This window comes from Triturus cristatus, chromosome 7, assembly GCF_964204655.1.
Source record: "Triturus cristatus chromosome 7, aTriCri1.1, whole genome shotgun sequence".
In the NCBI taxonomy this organism is placed as follows: Eukaryota; Metazoa; Chordata; class Amphibia; order Caudata; family Salamandridae; genus Triturus; species Triturus cristatus.
In genome coordinates this window covers 1151469092-1151490859 of record NC_140590.1, presented here as the reverse complement: position 1 = coordinate 1151490859, position 21768 = coordinate 1151469092, and the positions used below count along the sequence as shown (strand labels likewise).

The 21768-nt window shown below is 45.4% G+C and overlaps 1 protein-coding gene across 5 annotated transcripts in view; it reads left to right on the top strand.

Moving 5' to 3' along the window:
• The window catches only part of CDC25C (cell division cycle 25C), a 248824-nt gene that overhangs the window by 148177 nt on the left and 78879 nt on the right, over positions 1–21768 (top strand). For 4 of the 5 annotated variants that reach the window (XM_085618381.1, XM_085618382.1, XM_085618384.1 and 1 more), the window contains 3 exons: positions 17040–17213; positions 20691–20786; positions 20919–20981. In XM_085618381.1, the coding sequence (XP_085474507.1) occupies positions 17040–17213; positions 20691–20786; positions 20919–20981 (333 nt within the window). The remainder of the gene's footprint in view (positions 1–17039; positions 17214–20690; positions 20787–20918; positions 20982–21768) is intronic. The other variant, XM_085618385.1, reaches the window with a different exon arrangement.

The window sequence follows — 21768 nt, the reverse complement described above, 5'->3', positions numbered from 1 at the left end:
CTAAATCCGTATCTCCTTCTGATGCATGTCCAGCTGGGATATCTGTGCGTCTTGCCATGCTGATCTCTCCGGCTATTAAATCCTTCTTTAATGCGTCAATAGAGGCTGGGAAATTGCCTATGGCCTGGAAATCTGCACAGCTCATGCCTATTAAAAAATAGGCTAATTTAGCTCCTGCAATCTTCTTTAATTATTGCCCAATTTCTTTACTTCAATTTCTAGGTAAGATTTTGGAGGTCTCATCAACTAACAGTTGACAGGCTACTTGGAGAAAGATAATATCTTGAACCCTTCTCAATCTGGGTTTAGGTTGGAGCAAAGCACGTAGACTGCCTTGGTTGCTGTGACAGATTCTAGAAGATGTTCTTTGGATGCTAACACCCCCTCTATGCTTGGGCTCTTAGACCTGTCTACAGCCTTTGACACTGTCACATAAGATGTTACTTAGGCTAAATGAGATAGGGATATATGGGACTGCTCTGAAATGGTTCCAAGACTTCTTGACACTCAGCTGGTCATCTCTTTTGATAACAATGTGGACAAAGTGAAGGAACGTTTCTCAAATGAGATGAAAGCTGTGGCAGAGTGGATGTCCGTCAACTACCTTCAGCTTAATACTGAAAGGACTGAGAATATGTTCTTTGGAAAATCCCAACAAATATGGATTCCCGATTGGTGGCCACCTGAATTAGATATTTCTCCCACCCCTTGTCAGGCCGTAAAAAACCTGGGCATTAAACTGTGCTTATCCCTAACAATGAAAGAGCAGGTCCCATCAATAACTGGTACCTGCTTTCGCATGTTTCACTTTTAAGGAAAGCACTGCCTTTTCATGTGCTTGCGGGTAAAAATACCTTGGTACAGGCTTTTGTTGTTAGCAGGCTTGAGTATGGCATTGCTCTTTTGGCTTCTGCCAATGAGATACTACTCTCTAAACTTCATGTTGTGCGGAGCACCACTGCAAGGCTTATTTGTAAGCCTCTTTCCAGATCAGCGTCACTTCCACTTTTTAGAACATTACACTGGCTACCAGTCAAAGAGAATTCTGTTCAAGATATGTTCCCTTCCCCACAGAGCTCTAGTGACCAAGATACTTACACCTAAAGCTTGAATGATATCTCCCTGTCAGGAATCTGTGATCTAAGGATAAAGATATATTTACTATTCCCTGCATTAAACGTTTAAGGTGTGGAGGCAGATCTTTCTCTTACTTGGCCCCTATCTACTGGAATAGTTTACCTTTCCATATTCATATATGCTCGGAATATACCAAATATAAGACATTATTGAAAACCTTTCTATTTTAATCTGGTGTTTCTGCTCCTGTTGTGTCCTCCTGCAGTGCTGAGATACCCCGCTGGGGTGAATAGTGCGCGATATCAAATTAACATAACATGACTGAGGGCTCCATTTTCCAACCTCATTCTCTTAAGCCCTAACCCCTTTTTAGGTCTCAGATTATTAGCCAGCCCAGCTGAAGATAACTTGGGGACATTCAGAAAGTTAACCTAGGAATGCATTTGACTCATTGCTGCCCATTGGCTTTGTAACTCACATTTTCTGGCTTTATATTTGCTGGCTTTATTTGCTTTAGGCTGCCTAGCTCGAGTTGATCCCTTCCGTTGCCCAAATCTTGTTTACTGTATTCTTCTACTAACTTGCTTTCTGTAAACAGGCCTTTAAATATTTTTCTTATCTAGTCACATAAGCTCTGTAATCAAAGGCAGAGATAAATGTCAGGCTGTGTCTTCCAGGGAGCTTGGTGTTTATTTTTCTTTCTCTGACTTCGAAGTGCGAGGATTTATGTGACCATCATGCTGGCTACTGGAGAGGGGGGGCTTTATAATTTTATCAGTAAAATTGTATGCGAGTGCAAATGTAATGATTATTACAATTGAAGATATGATTGTAATGGCAGTACACTACCATTCCATGCATACTGTTACCTTACCCCACTCTGCATCACTCCACGCCGCTAGACTGTACTCTGCACCACTCCAAGCTACGGAGCGCTTCACTGTGTTGCTCCACTCTTCTCTGCACCAATCCATGCCTCTCTGCTCTATGCCTCTCTGCTCTATGCCTCTCTGCTCTATGCCTCTCTGCTCTATGCCTCTCTGCTCTATGCCTCTCTGCTCTATGCCTCTCTGCTCTATGCCTCTCTGCTCTATGCCTCTCTGCTCTATGCCTCTCTGCTCTATGCCTCTCTGCTCTATGCCTCTCTGCTCTATGCCTCTCTGCTCTATGCCTCTCTGCTCTATGCCTCTCTGCTCTATGCCTCTCTGCTCTATGCCTCTCTGCTCTATGCCTCTCTGCTCTATGCCTCTCTGCTCTATGCCTCTCTGCTCTATGCCTCTCTGCACCACTCCACACCACTTTACTACTTAGCATCACTGCACTCTACTCTGAAACGGTCTACTCTACACCAATGCACTTGGCCCCATCTCCTCTGTTATGAAAAAACAGAGTCCACTCAGAATGTACAAAATAAAGTGCTAACCTTCCAAAAAGTGACTAAACCCAAGTGAACCGTTTGGTTACTAGCATGGGAAAGCAATAACGTTTTTAAAAATAACCCTCACTCACCAAAAAGTCCCTTGATGGCATGCTTCATCATGGGGTTCTTCCCGCCACGCTGCGGGATGGGGCGTGCTACGAATGATGAATACTTAGAAGCACTTTGTAGTGAAGTAAACTATGTGTATTGGTGTGAGAGTGGAAGGGTCGGGAATGAGTGAGTTTAAAAAATACATGGGTTTTTGGAAAAACTAAACTTTAATGCTCCCTATAGCTGGTATTGATAAAAAAAACAGGGAAAAAAGGAGGAAATAAAGCTTTAATGAGCAGCTCCCTCGCTGGTCGACATGTTTCGAAGCCTACCCCTAAGCTTCTTCAGCACCAAATACAATGATCCCTGTTACCACTCTAATGTCTAGTGCTGTTAGCCTATTAGGTGTTTCGGATTAATATACTTCTGTGCAAGACATTCGTTCGATACCTACTTGGTAATATTCTTTAATAGAGCAAATATACAAATTCTTAATTTTGACAATCTGGAAGGATAGAAGCAAAAAGAATTAGTAGTCTAGGTGCTCTTTGATATTATTATTACTTATCTTCACCCTAATTGTGTGAGGAAAAAATTGTGATCTATTTTTTTTCTGTGATCTATTTTTCACTTCATGCACAATATCGCGTAAATCATGTGATTTGTGCTACCCTCTATTTAAAAAAAAAAAAAAAATAAATGACATACAAGACATAACGATACATGTAACATTTAAGCAAACACAGACTCGAGTATTTTCATCAGTTGTGCAGAGACCTTAGCCTTTTTTTAAAAATACCCATCAGCCTAAAAATTGTAAGGCAGTGAAGGTGGTTTTTCGCTCCTCAATAGTTTTGCAGCGTGAATCTTTCTGGATTCACTATGCTGTGCATTATTCCGCCATCTAGTGGTTGGGTCCGGAATGGTAGTGTTTCTTTTGTTTTTTTGGGGTTTTTTTTTCGTGGCCCAGGTGGGCGCCGACATACCACCATTTGGTGTCCTTCGTGACGTTGACGCTCTTCCTCCGAAAGCTCCCACCTTTGGTCGCCATCTTCAGATTATTTTTTCCGCCGTTGGGGCTGGATCAACAGTGCAGGAGCTCCAAGAACTTTGGAGAGAAGAATCAACGAAAATAGAAGAAAACTTTAGAATATATCACCGGGGAAGACACCAGAGATCAAGTAAGGAAGAAGGTCGACGACAGAAGAGAGAACGCCGAAGAATTCGACGTTTCAAAGGAGAATGCGCATACAGGGGGCTCCCTGGGCGCGGTGATGGACAAAAACTCTGTTTAAATTCTGCGCGAACTGCCACCACAAGTATGCGCAAAAGGACCAACACGCGGTCTGCAGTCTCTGCCTGCCACTTGACCATCGAAGCGAGGACTTCAACGCCTGTGCAGCGTTCACCCCGAAGACCCTCAGAGTAAGGGAGAGGCAGAGAAGAGCAAACTACAACATGCAGGGGCAGGGAACACCCCCATCGCTCAGAGATATGGGACTCTCAAGCGGAGAGGAAGACCACATAGCAGAGGGCCCAGAGGACGTCTTGGTAGTCGAGGTCGAAAAGAAAACGTCGAAGGAGGTAAGAGTTGTCGAACCCTAAACACTCCACTGATACTCGCAAAAGTGAGCCAAAGTCCTCGAAAGGAGCAGGGCCGTCTAAGCACTAGACGTAGACTACTGCATCCAGGGACAAGCAGACAGTTGGATCCTCTGAGAAGGACCCCCAGACGGCGAAATCCCAAGACAAGGGAAAGGCGCCGAAGAGCAGCCACGAAAGAGGCCTCGACGTCGAAAGACAAAGGCCCGAAAACGGTTTCGACTTCTGCATCGAGAACCGTGAAAAGGAAAGTAGAGTCCCTCGAAGCCGATCACGCGGCCGAGATGGAAAAGAAAAGGAAAAGGCTCGAGGCTGAAATGGCTAACATCTTGCAACGCAAGAAAGACTGACGAAAAGATGAAATTCTACAGCATACCGTCGAAAGCCACGGCCGAAACAGAAGGGTGCGTCGAGGATTTCCAACCACCGAACACACCTGAACCTGGAGATGAACCGGAAGAAGACCTGTACTACGGGGGCGCCGAAGGGGAGGAAGACTAGCAAACTTGCCAAGACTCGACGTCCTTGGAGGCTCAGGACTTGCCGTGGCAAGAGCTCGACGCTGAATCCCCGGTAGAGGGTGTAGAATCATATCCGTCGAGGCCTTTGCCGCCGGACGACATAGGGATCTACAACCAAGTCATCAAAAGGGCTGCAGACACATATGGAGTGCAGCTAGAAGAAGGAAAACCCCAGTCTTGCTTCCTCTTGGAGACCTTGTTGCCATCCCAGACTAGAAGCCAATTCCTGCCCATGCTCCCAAGTGTTCTGGACCAGGGGAAGGAGGCATTCAAGGAGCCTGGCATGTGTAGAGCAGTGACTCCACGAGCAGAGAAAAAATATAAACATTCATCAAAAGACCCCATGTACATTAGAGGGTCAGTACCAGCCGACTCGATCATCACATCCATGGCTCGGAAAAGAGCAAATGTACCCACAAACTCAGGCCCACCACCAGACAAAGAAAGCAAGAGGATGGACCTGATAGGTAGGAAGATGGAAAGCAGTGCAGCTATACAATGGCGTATCGCCAATTCCAATGCACTCATCAACAGATGCGCATACCAGCACTGGGAAGAAGTGGGAGAACTCCTCAAGCACGTACCAGAGCAATACCAGAGGAGGGCAAGCCACCTGGTAGAAGAGAGGAAGAACATGGCTAATACATGTTTAAAGTCGGCCCTAGATGCAGCAGAGACCTCTAGCAGGCAGATGATGCTGGGGATCACTGAAAGGAGGCATGCCTGGCTAAAGATTTCGTGTTTCAAAAATGAAGTCCAAAACAACATCCTCAACACACCCTTCAATGGAGAACAACTGTTCGGAGCACCAGTTGATGACAAATTGAACCAGCTGAATAAAGATAACGAAACAGCAAGGTCCATGGGGGCACTGCAGTTCCGAGGTATGAGAAGAGGAACACCTTCCAGGAGGCCAACAGGCAGAGGAAATCATCAACCTGTGGCACCACACCAAACCTCCCAGCAAGGTTATCAAGGAGGTAACCAGGGACAGCAGCAGGGGCAGCAACAGCAGAACTGGCAGTACCAGCCCGAGGACAATCCTTTCGAGGGCGTTGCCAAGGAAGGGGTAACGGCCAGAGGGGGAGTCAGCCTCCCGCAGCAAAGTGACTCGCCAGCAAAACCAACGCACACCCGGATAAGAACTCGGAGTGCAGAAAGAGTCGAGGCAAAGACCAGCAAAAAATCAAAACCTTTAACAGTTCCTCCAACACGCAACACCAGTAGGAGGCAGATTAAGACACTTCCTCCAGGAGTGGAGGGAAATGACATCAGACAAATGGATACTAAACCTCATACAATACGGGTACTGTATAGACCTGGAAAGGCCACCGCCAAACAGAAGGCCAAGGGTTAGAGTGCGCTCAACAAAAGAGCGGACACACTTGATGCAGGAAGCAAGAGAACTGCTAAAGAAAAGAGCCATAGAAATGGTACCACAAAAACAACGGAACAAGGGGGTATATTCAACCTACTTCCGCATATCAAAGGTAGACGGAACATTACTTCCAATTCTAGACCTAAGATTCTTCAACAGGTTCATAAAGACTCAAAGATTCAAGATGACCTCGCTCCAAGAGGTCATACCTCCACTACAAAAAGGAGATTACATGGCAACTATCGACTTAAAGGACGCCTACTTGCACATCCCCATCAACCACAAACACCTCCTCAGGGTTATGATCAACAAAACTCACTACCAGTTCACAGTACTGGCTTTCGGACTAAAATCTGCACCAAGGGTCTTCACAAAATGTCTGGCAGCAGTAGCAGCACACTTGAGGAAGGGGATACATGTATACCCATACCTCGACGACTGGCTGGTAAAAGCAAGCTCATACCACAAGTGCAAAAGCCACATAGAGATAGTGATACAGACGCTTGCCCAACTGGGGTTTTCTATCCATTGTGAGAAAACGTCAATGGAACCAGAGCAACTGAAGATATTCTTAGGAGCAGAGATCAACACCATACAGAGCACGGTGATTCCATGTGCAAAGAGGACTCTGGCAATATGCAAAGAGACACGTCTTTACCGCAAGGGGCGAGCTGTAACAGTGAGGACAGTGAGTAAACTGATGGGGATGATGGCATCATGCATACATTTGGTACCAAATATTCGCTTACACATGAGACCATTCCAAGAATGGATTCAGCAGCGATGGTCACAAGCGACGGGGAGTTGGGAGGATCTAGTGGTTGTCACGCAGACAGTACAGCAAGAAATAGGGTGGTGGAACCAGAAGAACTTAGCACTGGGGAGATCATTCACACAACCAACTCCAACTGTAACCATTACAACAGATGCCTCCCAGAAAGGGTGGGGAGCGCACACAAACAACCTCAAAGTAAGGGGGTTGTGGGGACATCAGAATGCAATAAAGCACATCAACTACCTAGAACTCAAGATAGTGATCCTAGCCTTAAAAGCCTTTCAGAAAATGCTGTACGGACACAGAGTATTGATACAGACAAAACAACTACCATGTTATACATCAACAAGCAAGGAGGGACACAATCTGCGACACTTTCCCTGATAGCACAGGAAATATGGAGATGGCCAATCCCCAGGGAAATAGACCTGTTAGTAATACATCTACCAGGGAAGGACAATGTAGAAGCAGACTGGCTCAGCAGACAGACGTCCGCATCCCACGAATGGGAGATCAACCAACAAGAAATCCAGAAGGTACTCCACAAATGGGGAACTCCGCAAATAGACCTATTTGCAACACACCAAAATGCCAAAACTTCGCATCCAGAGTACCGTGCAAACAGTCCCTGGGGAATGCGCTATGGATAAGCTGGTCAGGGACATTTGCCTACGCTTTTCCACCGATACCACTACTACACAGGGTACTGAACAAGTGCAGGTTCAGCAACATGACGCTCATCCTGATAGCACCCTAGTAGGCCAGACAAACCTGGTTCTCACAAATCATGGAGATGTCACAAACGCACGCACAGAGGTTCCCCGGCAGGAAGGACCTGCTAACGATGCAAAACAGAAGAGTACTACACCCAGAGCCAGAAAGCCTCAGACTAGCGGCATGGCTCCTGAGGACCTAGAGTTTGCACACCTCAAACTACCAGCAATCACGATGGCGGTACTCATAGAGGCAAGGAGACCTACCACAAGAACGTGCTACATAGCAAAGTGGAAAAGATTCACCAAATGGTGCAGTAGGGAGAAACTGCAAGCAAGGATTACTAAGGAATCAACAGTACTAAGATACTTAATGCATCTACTGCAGTATAAACTAAGCTACACATTCCTAAGGGTCCACTTAGCGGCATTTGTGGCTTACACAAGAGGAGAAACAGGGAAGAGTTTCTTTACCTCACAGGTGGTAAAAAGATTCCTAGAAGGAGCAAAAAGGATCGCACCTCCAAGAAGAATGCCAGCACCAGCATGGAACCTCAATGTAGTGCTAACACAACTGATGAAGGCACCATTTGAGCCTATTCACAAAGCTACACTGCATATGCTCACGTTAAAGACAGCCTTACTAGTAGCTATCACATCACTGCGAAGAGTGGGTGAATTACAAGCGCTAACGCTCCAAGAACCCTACCTGCAAATACACAGTGATAGGATTGTCATGAGAATGGACCCGCATTTCATGCCAAAGGTGGTGTTTAAGTTCCACATCAATCAGACAATTCAAATAGTGAGTTTTTTCCAAAAAACCCTCACAAGCACAGAGGGCCTTACACACACTGGACGCCTGGAGGGTAGTGATGCACTATATGGAAAGGACAAAAGAGTGCAGGAAAACAAAGCAATTCTTTGTATCCTTTGCCAGCAGTTTTTTGGGACGACCAGTTGCCAAAAATACCATTGCACGATGTATTGCACAAACCATACTGCTCATGCTCACTCAACAAGGAAGAAAGGAGCAACAATTGCGTTTCTAGCCAACACACCAATTCAAGACATTTGCCAAGCGGCTACATAGTCTTCAGTGCACACGTTCACTAAGCACTACTGTGTGGATATCCAAATGAACAAAGAAGCGCAAGTGGGACAGAAGGTCTCGCAACACATTTTCAGTAACCAGTGTTCCTCTTCCACCCAACCACCACTATAAGGACAAACCGCTACAAAGTCTATGCACAGCATAGTGAATCCAGAAAGATTCACGCTGATAAACGTATAGTTTCTTACCTGTCGGTGTAGTTTTGCAGCTTGAAGACTTTCTGGATTCACTAGCGAACACACCCTCCTCCGCCAGAAAGATGAGACAGGAGGATAAAGGGGGGCAGAAGGTGAAAAAGACTTTACAAGGTTAGATGAGAAAAAGTAGCACAAGAAAGAGAAAAAGAATCTTAAGATGGCGACCAAAGGTGGGAGCTTCCGGAGGAAACGCATAGACGTCACGAAGGACACCAAATGGTGGTATGTCGATGCCTACCTGGGCCACGAAAAAAAAAAGAGAAGAAATACTACAATTCCGGACCCAACCACTAGATGGCAGAATAATGCACAGCATAGTGAATCCAGAAAGTCTTAAAGCTGCAAAACTACACTGACAGGTAAGATACTTTGCGGTGTCCTAATTGGACCATATGAGCATCAACATGGGAGGGGAGGACCGCTTGTATTTAAATACTGTTGGTGTAAATGAAAAAGATTTGATTTGGAAACTAGGTACAAAGAAATAATTATCTGTCCTGGTGTTGAGGTCACTAGAACCCAATAGTATGATGGCCTAAACTATCGGCTGTGCCGTACTTACTTCATCAAAGCATCTCTTACCCATAGAACAATGCCTGCCCATGGCTCCGTCGAACACTGAATGCTCGCAGAAACCCGGTATTTTGAATCCGGAGCGAGCTGCAATCGGTGACCAGCAACTCTGTACGGCTGCGTGAGAGCCTTGCTTCCGGGTGCTGTTGACTACTGAATGTAAAACTCCCCAACATGGCCCCCTTCAATGGAACCATTTCCTGGTTGGAATCTATTTCGGGAAGCGTGTTCTCGGCTGCTGTAGGAACATTATTGTGCCTTCCTATTACATTTCATAAAATGAATGTAGTGGCGTATTTCTTCATAAAATAAAAATTATTTATTAATATTGTGATTAAACTGTAATGATTTTTGTTCGCTCATAGGGTAGTTACCCAATATGTCTTGCTCCCTGACTTCCCCTGCTCATTCTTTTTAGTAGAACAGTTATCGCTAACAAGAAAAGGACAGGGTGTTGTCGATTTAAGACAAAACCCTAACCTTGTGCATTACTTATTTGCCCGTTATTGTTGGCCAGCGTATTGTTGATGGAATACGTTGTCCCCGAATACTAAGAGATAGTATTGTTGCTACATCTGTGCTCCCAAATATTTGAAATATTTAAAAAGGGAGGAAAAAAGGGGAATTGTATGCCTCGGGTGTTAGGGTATCACGGTGAAACCTTAGGGTATATATATCAGATCGTGAGTGCACCTTTTGATAATAAATGGTGCCATCTGCTTACTGTATGTGACTTTGGTGGTAGACCTAGGATACATTACATGCTACAGGTTATAAGAGCATCATCTCATTTGTCCCCAAGGTATCTGATCATTAAGGCCCCCTATGTGGATGCCCAAGCGAAAAACCCATCGCTGTTCCTTCTCAAACAGAGGTCCTTCTGTATCCATTTGTTTGATTACTGTCCACTGTAGATCCAATATGGTGTGGTTGGATTAAATGTAATGTATGGACATCTTGGTTGCAGCTTTTCTGCACTTAACATTGCTCCTGTGTTGGCAGATGCGTACTTTTACAGGGCGCGTGGCCATCCCAATGTAATGGAGACCACATGGGCAAGTGATCATGTAGATCACATTTTTGCTGTTGCATGTCGTGAACCTCTGTTGCTCCCAACTGCTGGTGGTGTTAAAGATGATGGGCCCGATTCACAGAATAACTTAAGACAAAATCTTAAACTTACTACCATTTTGGTATTCACAGAAGGCACTTACTCATTTCGGGATTCACAGAAGTTAGGACTCCTAAATGCCTTCTGTGAATACCGAAAGTCTCAAAGTTAGGATTTTTCTCAGTTTAGGAGTCCTAAAGTTAGGAGTCCTAACTTTACTACTCCTAAACTGAGAAAAATCCTAACTTTGAGACTTTCGGTATTCACAGAAGGCATTTAGGAGTCCTAACTTCTTTGAATACCGAAATGAGTAAGTGCCTTCTGTGAATACCAAAATGGTAGTAAGTTTAGGATTTTGTCTCAAGTTAGTTCTGTGAATCGGGCCCGATGTTTTTGCTTGTTCTTGTTAGGTGACACACGCTGCACGGTCCACAGGGGTGATGTCCTGCTTCATCATAGGGCTTTGCTTCGCGTTGGGCCACTGCTGCCGTGCTCAACGGCCACCCTCAAGGGGGCTCTTCATCAGACATTATTTGTCCCAATGATGTATGTGAAGGTCAAGTATAAGGCCCAAAGTGTAGATTGGTGAATTGTAGTGTGTGCGCTTCAAGTGTGGTTTAAAATGGACATAGCAATTTTCTGGATTGAATATCAGGGAGTATGCTTGTCCAGTTAAAGTGGTGGCACCCGGTAAAGACATTGATCACTGGAGGCCATAAAAGTTACTACTGGAATCTGCCATTGCTCTCTACGCCACTGCACTCTGTAATGCACGCCACTCTGCTACACACCACTGCACTCTAGGACCGTATACTCTGAAGCACTGCGCCACTCTACTTTATGCCACGGGACACTACGCCATGGAACTCTACTCCACTCTAATCTACTCTGCACCACTGCACTTTACAACACTTTACTCTATACCATTGCACTGTATGCTGAAACAATCTACTCTGTGCCACATCAGTCTACACCACTCTGGGCCCCTACACTTCTATGCCCCTGCATCAATGCACTGATACTCTACTCTGCACCACTGCATTCTACCCTGCACTACTCTACACCACTCTACTACCCTCTACCTTGCAATGCTGCCCTCTACACTGAACCACTCTTCTGCACTCTACGTCATTGCACTCTACCCTGCACCACTCTACTGCACTTTACGCAACTGCACTCTGCCCTGCGCCATTCCCCTTTATGCCACTTCACTCTACAATTATTGACTCAAAACCAATGCCCTCTATGCCAATCTGGTTTGCACCACTGTGCTGACACACTGCGCTAGTCTAGTCTATGCTAGTCTAGTCTACTCTGCCCTAGTCTACACTGCTGTCTGACGCTCTCCACTCTGGTGTGCTCTATTCCATTAAACTGTGCTCCACTGACACTACTCCACTCCACTCTGTACCTCTACAACACTACTCCACTCTGCCATTCTACAACACTACTCCACTATTCGACGTGCTACACAACTCGCTCTATGCCACTCCATGCCACTTTACTCCACTTTATTCTATGACCCACTACTTCACTCCGACAATCTACTCCACTTACACCACTCTACTCTGCAACACTCTACTCTACTTCTACGCCACTCCACTCTGCTCCACTCCTCTCTACGATACTCTACTCAACTCTGACACTGTACTCTACGCCCCTCCTCTCTACGCCATTCAACTCCCTCCACAACACTGTTACTCCATGACATTCCACTTTACTACACTCCTCTCCATGCCACTCAACTCTACTGTACGCCACTCTACGTCACGCCATAACACTCCACTCTACTCCACTTTAGGACACTCCTTGCTCCTTTACCCTACTAACATCTAGCCATGCTGAGCAGCAGCCACTCTGGTCTGCAACATTGCTAAAACAGATTAGCAAAGCCAATAGCTCTTGTATAGGCAACATTTCTTGCAGTGAGTTTTTATCTTGCATGGCAGAGTGTACCTTGAAATCCATCGTCCAATCATGTGCCATGTGTACAGCCTTTGACCTTTTCGCTATATTTAGTCATCCTGGTTATCTCCTTCGGGTTTTGGCACGCCAACTGCTCCCTGAGAGGAGTGGCAGGATAAATATTAGGAGTCCTGGGGAAAAAAGAAATTTCTTGCAGACACACAAACGTTACTTGATCCTATTGATTGATTGCTAGATGAAGAAAAAGATGAGTGTTTCAGTAGACTATTGATTATCTCTCTATTATTGGTAGAACATAAAAATAATAGAAATACTGGTGGGCAAGTCACTACCCTTTTTTCACACAGTGGATCAGTGAGAACTGAGGCATCCTTTATGACCTGGAAGAGAACAAATGGTAGTCTTCCAATGAATACTCCCTCCGGCCACACGTGCACCAGACACTGCTTTCACAGAACTGGAGACAATTCTTTGGGAATCCAATAGGTTATTATTTTGAATCCCAAACCATTGTGTGCACTAGGAACTTCTATGTTGAGGTTCACTATTCCTCGTGGACGTATAAGGGAAAAGAATGAGTGTGTGAGAAAGTGGCTCTGTATATACTGTTCCCAAATAGGTACAGTGTGTACAGAGTCCACAGTCCCCAGAGGTTTGGCAGAGGCGAAAGTTAGATATAACCTTGCTCTCAAAAGTGGTAGCTTGGTCGAGCAGTAAGGCAGTATCCGAGGACAGTGTAAAGCATTTGTTGTACACACTGTCAGCAAATGGGCTCACACACTCAATAACTGAACTCTAGGCCAATGGTTTATATAAAAAATAAATGCTTGTTTTGTTTTAGAACCCACAATAGGTATTAAAATATACTTGCTCAGAATGAGATGCTTTAGGTAAATACTTTTGCAATATGCAAATAACGTTTGTAAATACTGGTTACAGGTTGTTGCAATAGGCAACACAATTCCAAACACAATAATGCATTGAACTCAATGGAGGTTTTAAGTTATTAGCAATAGTTTACTTTCAGGATTACTTTTGTAACTCCTGGACTGGATCCTAGATTTAGTCCTGGGACAGTTCTTAGAAACAAGTGACAAAAGTCGACTTAGTTACTGTTGTGATTTTTAGGCAATATTTTGCTACTTTAAAAGTTGACAGAAGAAATTTCATAGAAAAAGTCAATGATGCCCTATGGGAGAAAATTCAAGTTGCAGGTAAGTAGGTTCTCGTAACTTTTGTAATCCAGTACTGGGTTCCTAGACTCAGTACTGGGACCTCTATCTAAAACAGGTAAGTAATTACGTTTTCACAGTTGGTACGATTTTTAAAGAATATTTGTAATTTGCAAAAATCGACACTTGGAAGAAATTTCGCAGAAAAACAGTCAATGATTTCCTATGGAAGAAAATTGGGTTACTGGTAAGTACGGTTGTGAATATTTTTCAGGGTCAGTGCTGGTCCCCAAGATCCAGCACTGGGATCTCTCCTAATAGCAGGTGAGTATTTTCGTTTTCGTTACTCGGTTGATTTTTGGTGAATATTTCAAGTTTTAGAAACTCCACACTTAGAAGAAATTTCAGAAGAAACCAGTCAATGTTACTTTATGGAGGAAAATTGGCTTATCAGCTTTTGGGTAAGTACTCGATTGGTAAAGTTAAGGTTCTGGGCACAGACTCTCGGGTCTCCCAGGGTCAGGTAGGTACAGTTGTTACACCGTCAGCGGCACAGGGGCAGCTGGGTGCAGAGTGAGTTAAGCCCAATGTTATCCTGTGGGAGGCAGGGGGGCCTTGGTTGGTGGCTGCTGACTAGCAGGCCACGCGGCTGTGGGAGCTGGACTCCTGGTCACTTGCTCAGGGCAAATGGGGAAGTAGATAGGTGTAGAGGTTACACTGCCAGGGCCACTCGGGCGGCTGGGTACAGGGTGCTTTTGAGCCATCGGGCGCTCAATGGGTTTCAATGGGAAAGCTCCTGGTTGAACAAAGGCTGCAAGCTCGGGGACGAAGATTCTTCAGGTGTCGCCACCACTTCAAGAGGTAAGTTGGGTAGTTGGAGGATAGGTAGGTACCCAGGAGTTGGGCACAGGGGGCCGCAGGGCGCCGGATGCAGGGGTGCCTCTTGGTGTTGGGTAATCTTACCCTCTGTTGATAGCGGTTGGGGGAGGGGGGGTACCTAGTTCTGAGGCTGCAGGCATCGTCAGGAGTGCCGAGGTGAGTCCTTGGGTGCCGGATTGGGGGCAGTCACCGGGGGGACGTCCTCTGGGTCTTTGTTCACTCCGGCACAGGCCAGGCTTGGCAGGTGCAGAGTGTGCAGGGTTCGCTGTTCCGGGCTGATGCCAGGGATCAGAAGCGGGTTTTGAGCAGAGCCTCTGCTCATGGGAGTCCCAGGTGCTTAGAGCCAAAAGGTAGCCAGGTCCTCCGGGGTTTGTGAGGTTGCTGGCCACAAGAGGTGCCGGGATGTAGCAGGAGCAGGTTTGAGGGTTGACAGGCCGGTAGGGCTGGGGCCAAAGCAGTTGGCTTCTTCCTCTTCTTAGCAGCTGCACGGCAGGTCTTCTTTCTTCTTGCTCTTCTTTGTTTTTCGGAATCTGGAATCTAAGGGAGGAAGCTTCAGGGTGCCCCTAAATACTAGATTTAGGGGCGTTACAGGTAGATAAAGGGCAGGGACCAATGGGTCCCTGCCCTGGGGTGGGTATACCCCCTATCCTGCCACTCTCCTGTGGGAGGGGGCAGTAGCCTAGTCCTGATTGGGTAGGGCATCCCATCTTCAAGATGGCGAGCGCCTGGAGATGTGCTTCACCTCGCCTCCCCCACCTGAGGGGTGGGGTTGGCAGGCTGGCACATCTCCTGTCCTTATTTGGGGTTTCCGGCCAGGCTTTCCGCCAGAGTGGGGGCAGCAAGTGGCCTGGGGAAGCTCAGAGGCGGCATGCCTTTGAAGCTTCTCCCTGTTCATCCTCGGGAAGAGCCCTAGCACCTTGCCCAGGATGTGCATTGTTGCAGGCCCAGGAGGGCGGGGGCTCTCCTACCCAGGGGTCCAGCAACATGTCTGCTGGGTGGCAGCCTCCCAGACCAGACGTGGATTGTAGGTTAGGTTTCAGGGGGCATCTCAAGATGCCCTCTGTGGTGCTTTGTACAATAAATCCCACACTGGCATCAGTGCGGGTTTAATGTGCTGAGAAGTTTGATACCAAACTTCTCAGTCTTCAGTGTTGCCATTATGGTGCTGGGGAGTTCGTGTTTGACGAGCTCTCAGCACCATGTACTCTTAAATGGCAGCACTGCACTTACAGTGCCCAGGAATGGACCTGGGTACTGTAGGGGCACAGGGCTCATGCTCCCCTGCCCACACTACTGGCACAGGGCACCCAGCTAGAGGGGTGGCTGATGTATGCCAGGGCATTGTAGGTGGTGGGCATGGCACACAGGGATGTGTGCCATGTCGACTCTGTTTTGTTCTGCACCCAGACACTCAGCTTGCAAGGGCAGTGTGTGTGTGTGTCAGGGCACAGGGCCTCTAAGGGTGGCACAATGAGTGCTGCAGCCCTGAGAGGCCTTCCCTGGTCACAAGGCCCTGGGTACCTAGGGTCCCCTTTACCAGGGGCTGACATGTGGCCAGGTTTTGCCAATTTGGGGTTTGAGGGTTTTAGGGAAGGAACATAGGCCCTGGGCACCTGATTGGCATGAGTCCAGGGCACACTCAGTCAAAGTACATTCAGCAATTCAGCAAAACGTGGGGGCATACCATGCAAGAAAGATGGTACTTTCTCACACAGTGTAAAGCTTTGAACTTTGATTCGTAACCGTGATTGGCCAAACAGGAAGGATCAATTTTAACTTGCCATTGGAAACTGGGCAAAATGACCCTCCCAAGGACTTGAATGGTAGGCAACAATTTTGGAATTCAAGTATGTGATAAAACACATTGAATACAGTGTCTGTTAGTCTTCAGTCTGCTGTTGTCATAAACCAGGATTTGATGCACCCTCCAAAGGAATAGTGCTTAAAGAAAGTGGTCTCAATACTTACAGTGCATTAACTCTTCACTTACTCACACTTTTAAACTCACCGTGACTTCAGAAACGGGTGTCTTGGACTTTCTTCTGTTTTGTTTCCATCTTCCTTTCCTTTTCCATGTTTCCTCTTCACTCACTTCCTCTCTTATTCTGTTTCCCTCTCTCCCATGTCCAGTATCTCCCCCCTGGTCACAGAGCAGAAGGGATTGTTTACCTGTGAGCTTTGCTCACTCTCTTGGTGGTTTCAGGAAATTCTCACTGAGATAAATGGTTATTGTCAAGGTTAATTTGAGCTTTTTCTCTTCAGAGGCATTCCAGAAGCTTTTTACTGTGCAATGATTTGCATGTTGAGGGGCCTGTGATCATAATAGCTTGTCTTGTTTGTTTACAATGGGTGCAAGATGGTTTTTGGTAAGCTCTCGTATGGTAATGGGTAGATTAAATCTGTTGTAGGGTGGAATTGCTTGGTATCTCCAGATGACACTTGCGCATTGAAAAGGGGGTTCTTGGGTATGATCTTTGTGAAATCAAGTGTGTTTACATGCATTTGTCTTCTTCCTTTCCTACTTGGTCAGGTGTCTATGAACCGAAGCCGTCTGTATCGTTCTCCTTCAATGCCTGAAAAGCTGGATCGGCCTGTCCGGAAGAGGTCTCTGGATAATGAAACTCCAGTAAAAGTGAAACGGAGCCGAGGCACCTGCAGTCCAGACCAGCCTGCAGAGGAAGGTTCAGTCTTGGGCAGGAGGAGGGTGAGAATATACTATGGTACATGTGGGGAAGGGTCAGATGTGGGTTGTGAGGTGTCCGGATGGGTAAAGTTTCAAGAAAAAGCCGTCCAATCTAGGGTGAAGAATTGATTGACAGAATTGGTATAGTGTCCACTACCCCATTGGGTCTCTTAGTGCTGTTCTTATCTACTGCCTAACCAAACAGACATGACTCCAATTTCTGTCGGAAGTCTAAAATGGCGTAAGAGATTTTTAGGCTAAGAGGGCAGTGTTCCATGAACTGGGCCCAAGCACTCGGAAAGAGAGGCTGCCCACAGACTTGAGATTGAACCAATGGATTTGTAAAAGCTGCATATTTCCTTAACAGAAGAGAAACAAGTAGTCTTGACTTGGCGACACTGTGATACTTACTGATAGTCATTTTTCACCAGACATGGGATATGAAATTTGATGCAAACGGAAACCAAGCCAGTATAGAGGGCTGGCAACATGATCTTTCCTAAGAATTCTAAGCATTGCACCAACAGCTGGGTTCTGGGTTCACTGTAGCCTATTCGCAGACGTTTTTGAGCAGCATTACAATAATCCAAACAGGCATTTTTCTTTGCAGCCAGTACCAAAGTATGGTTCTGGACAATAATACAGAAACCAGTGTTTTGAGCGTGTTATTCTTGAGTTACAAGTCAGACTGGTTGTAGATGCGGTGCTTGTTTTGTTTGTCTTCCTGTTACCTCAGCTTGGCCAAATTGTTCAGTTAGGCCTTGTTCCTGCTGTCCTTGTTTTGGATATGTGCTGTTGAACTATCTAATTCCATTCTATACTGTGTTTAGTTTCTGGGAGGTGTACCATACCCCTTGCTGCTAGTTCCTAGGTTACACAGAATACCAGGGAACTTAAGTTCCGCCCCTTGCGCCCTTTTACAGTGTTGCGTTTCTGGAAGATGTACCATTCCCATTCTTGTTGGGGCTAGGGGACACAGAACACCAGGTAGGCTAAAATTCCACTGTTTGTGTCCTTGACGCTCATGAGCACCAACTTGCTATCATTGCCCTTGGTGTACAAACAACCAGCGGTCGAAATTAACTGAGGCACTTCTCTAGTTTTCCTCAATTTGGGAGCTGCAGCATGCTAGACATTGAGAACACACTCTGGTCCCTGGTGAATTAACCTCAGTAACACTTAGTTTTTTTTGCCTTTTTTTTTATCTGGAATAAGTCGTCCGGAACGTAGCCAAACAAAGTGCAGATCACATCACACAACTGAAAGTCTCAAACAGCATTACATGCTCGGTGCCGCCTCACCCCCACTTGCATCGAAAAGCTCCTCACTGTACTGCACTCTCTGCTGCCAGCAGAGTCGACCACAGGCTCCATGAGGAGTCTGACTATACGGTGTCCTCCTAATGTCTAGAAGAACACCTGCAGTAAACCAGTCTGTCACTGAATGACAAATTCCAAGAATAGAAGTGTGGAGGACAGAGGAGCATACCAGCTAATTCTGCAACCTAGACAAATCTTGACTTTGTCAGTTGTGCGTCTGGTGCTCTGAAAATATGAAATACTATGGATGAGGGGTTGTTCAAAAGTAGACGACTTTGGTTTGCAGCCACACCAGGATTTTCCTAACCATGATACACAAAAAAGAGTATATTTTGAGCACCAGCTATTTAGCCCTTTCTGATTTTACAAAGGGGCTCTTACCTTTGTATGAGACCTGTTCCTGGTTAGCAGATAAACATCTAAATGAAATGCCCAATGCTCAGGTGGTAAGGAGGCTGCTGTGACTATCATTGGTAAAATACTTCTGCTAATGACCAGTAGGCACACAACATAACCATTACTTAATGCATATATTCACAGTCGGGCAGTATCCCATAATTGTCTTCCAAGCAGGGAGGGTTTTCTAAATTAAGTGATTCCCAGTGGTATAACCTTTATGGAGCTGTGGAGTTCGTAATGACCATATACTTGTTATGGCTTTACTACACTTACAATGTCTAACAATGGACTTAGACACTGGCAGGAGCCCTGTACCCCTACACTGTCCCCACACCTGAGGGCTAGTGCACCCTTCTATAGGGGTGTCTTACCTAGGACCCAGGCAGTGGGTTGCAGGCATGACATACAGGGTTGTGTGCCATGTCGACTCTTCAGTGTGTGTGTGTGTGTGTGTGTGTGTGTGTAGAGATATATATCTATATATCTCTCCTCTAAGGATGGCACAATAGGTGCTGCAGCCCTTAGAGTCCTTCTCTGGTCACAGCACCCTTGGTACCTTTTACAAGGGGCTTACCTGTGGCCAGAGATGTGCTAATTGTGGGTACAAAGGTACAGTCTTTGCAAAGAACACAGGCCCTGGGAACCTGATTGACAGGGACCTAGGGCACATTAAGTCAGGTTGCATCAGATGTCAGGCAAAAAGTGGGGGGTAACCATGCAAAAAGGGGCACGTTCCTACACATGTTGAACCAGTAGATACAAGGATGGACAGCTTTATATTTTTGTTTTATGTACATTTTTTTTGTATTGTGTTAAGTGAAGCACTTTTTGCACTTTGTCACTTCTTCACCAAGTCACATTGTGATCATCTCTTTGTTCGTTACAGCCTCATACAAAGAAAATTGGGTTAAGTATTAGGAAATACGCTTGTGAATATAGGCAATAAGTATGTGGTTATGTTGTGTGTTGTCTATTCCTTCATTGATTTGTACAATTGGGTGTTAAACACAACTCGCAACTCTCCAGACCATAGATTGATCTGCACAAATAGATATATTCTAGACACCATTTTGATTACGTAAAGCAATTGGGACACCCGACGGAACACATTGTAGCTTTTATCATTATAGACCCCAGTCTGCGGGACACAGTGTAACCCCATTATTTTTGATGAAATGACGAGTAGGGCAGCTGCTCAATCAGTTCTAGACGTTATTGTCTTGACTATGAAGTAGGACAAGAAGCACACTTGGGAAAATTATCCTTAAGAAGGTGTGTTGGTTAAAGTGATCCTAAAGGAATTCCTAAGCAAATGCTACGTGCTGCTCTCTGCAAAGCATGCACCGCTATAGAAGATTTATGCTTCAAATGGAAAGTCGCAACTAACATACAACTTAAAAAAATATATATATGTTTTTTAAGATTCATGTTTGTATAGATTATCATGCGCCCCTCTCTGAAGTTAGGGTGTATGAAGGCAGAGCTTTTTTTAGATAACTGTCCAATCCCCCCTCTGAAGATTCTTACCAGCAAGCTTCTGGGGTTCTGGTAGATTCTCTGGGTGTTTAAGACATGTCTTTTACTTGAAAACCACCAGGATACTATTTGGTATTCTGTCGTTGTATAGTAGGATAATGCAACATATGCATGTCTGTACTTGCCATTAAGCTAGAAATGTATTGTTAAAGACAAGTTAAAGTAAAAAGTGATTGATATGGTTGGGACAGTGACCTGATGGATCTAGAATGACAAGAAGCCCACCAATAGCTCATTGTTTCAGGGAACCGTTTTGAGGAAGACACTCTCACTCTGTGATGTGGATCCGGCTCTGGACACAGACTGCAACCACAGACAGCTCATTGGTGATTTCTCAAAGGTAACTTCCCCCCCTAAAAGTGTTGGATTTATCTTCCTCCATGGTATTGGTGGGTACTGGGGCAGATGAAGATTTATTTATTTTTTAACAGGTAGTACAGAAATGCAGTTGTTTTCTGTTTTTGTCTTGCAGGTCTACGCACTGCCAACAGTAACGGGACGACACCAGGAACTGCGATATGTTACAGCTGAAACCGTGAGCAATGCCCAATGGGCTTTGAGTGTTCAGTTGTTTATAAGGCAGTGAACAGGACTGAGAAGGGGCAGAGTGCATTACAGAATGTACAACAATTTGTGTTTTTATTTTTTTTAATGTTGCTGTTGCAAGGGATCTCGAAGGTTAGTTGGTTTTCTTACCATACCTTAATCTTTATTGCCTAGATTCAGGTGTCAGGATTGCAGCCTTCTTTGGAGGGTCAATGTTTTTTTACACATTCGGGTAGCCTTTATTTTTGCTGATACAATGACATCTCCATCTAAACCAGTTAAAGATTGATGTGTTATCTTTAAGAAGTTTAAAATATGTAAGGGATTGGTATACTTGGGAAGAAAAAGTTTGCCATCTTTTATAATGTTGATTCTGTCGGATGCTCTGTTCTGTCTCCAGGTTCTTTATTAATCCCAAATTGACATCTCAGAAGGCATCAAAATATTTGAGGGTTATTTGAAAATGTTTGGAATTGAAGTGGTTCATGCAGGGCAAACAGGTTTGTGTGCGCTGACTATTATCTCTAATACTTGGTGCCACGCAACAACACTGCGACACCCGGAACACAACTGGGATCACCAGATGCTGTCACTTTGTTCCTTTCCGGGGTCCCAGCTTATGACTGATAAGTGAATTATAAAGAAGTGGCGTCTTCCACTTGGTGCAGGTTGCTGCCTAAAGGCATACCGAGAGCTGTATCCACTTCAGGTACAATTTATTTAATAGCCATCACACCACTGTGCTTCATGTTATGAGTGAGCATTGATCCAGGAAC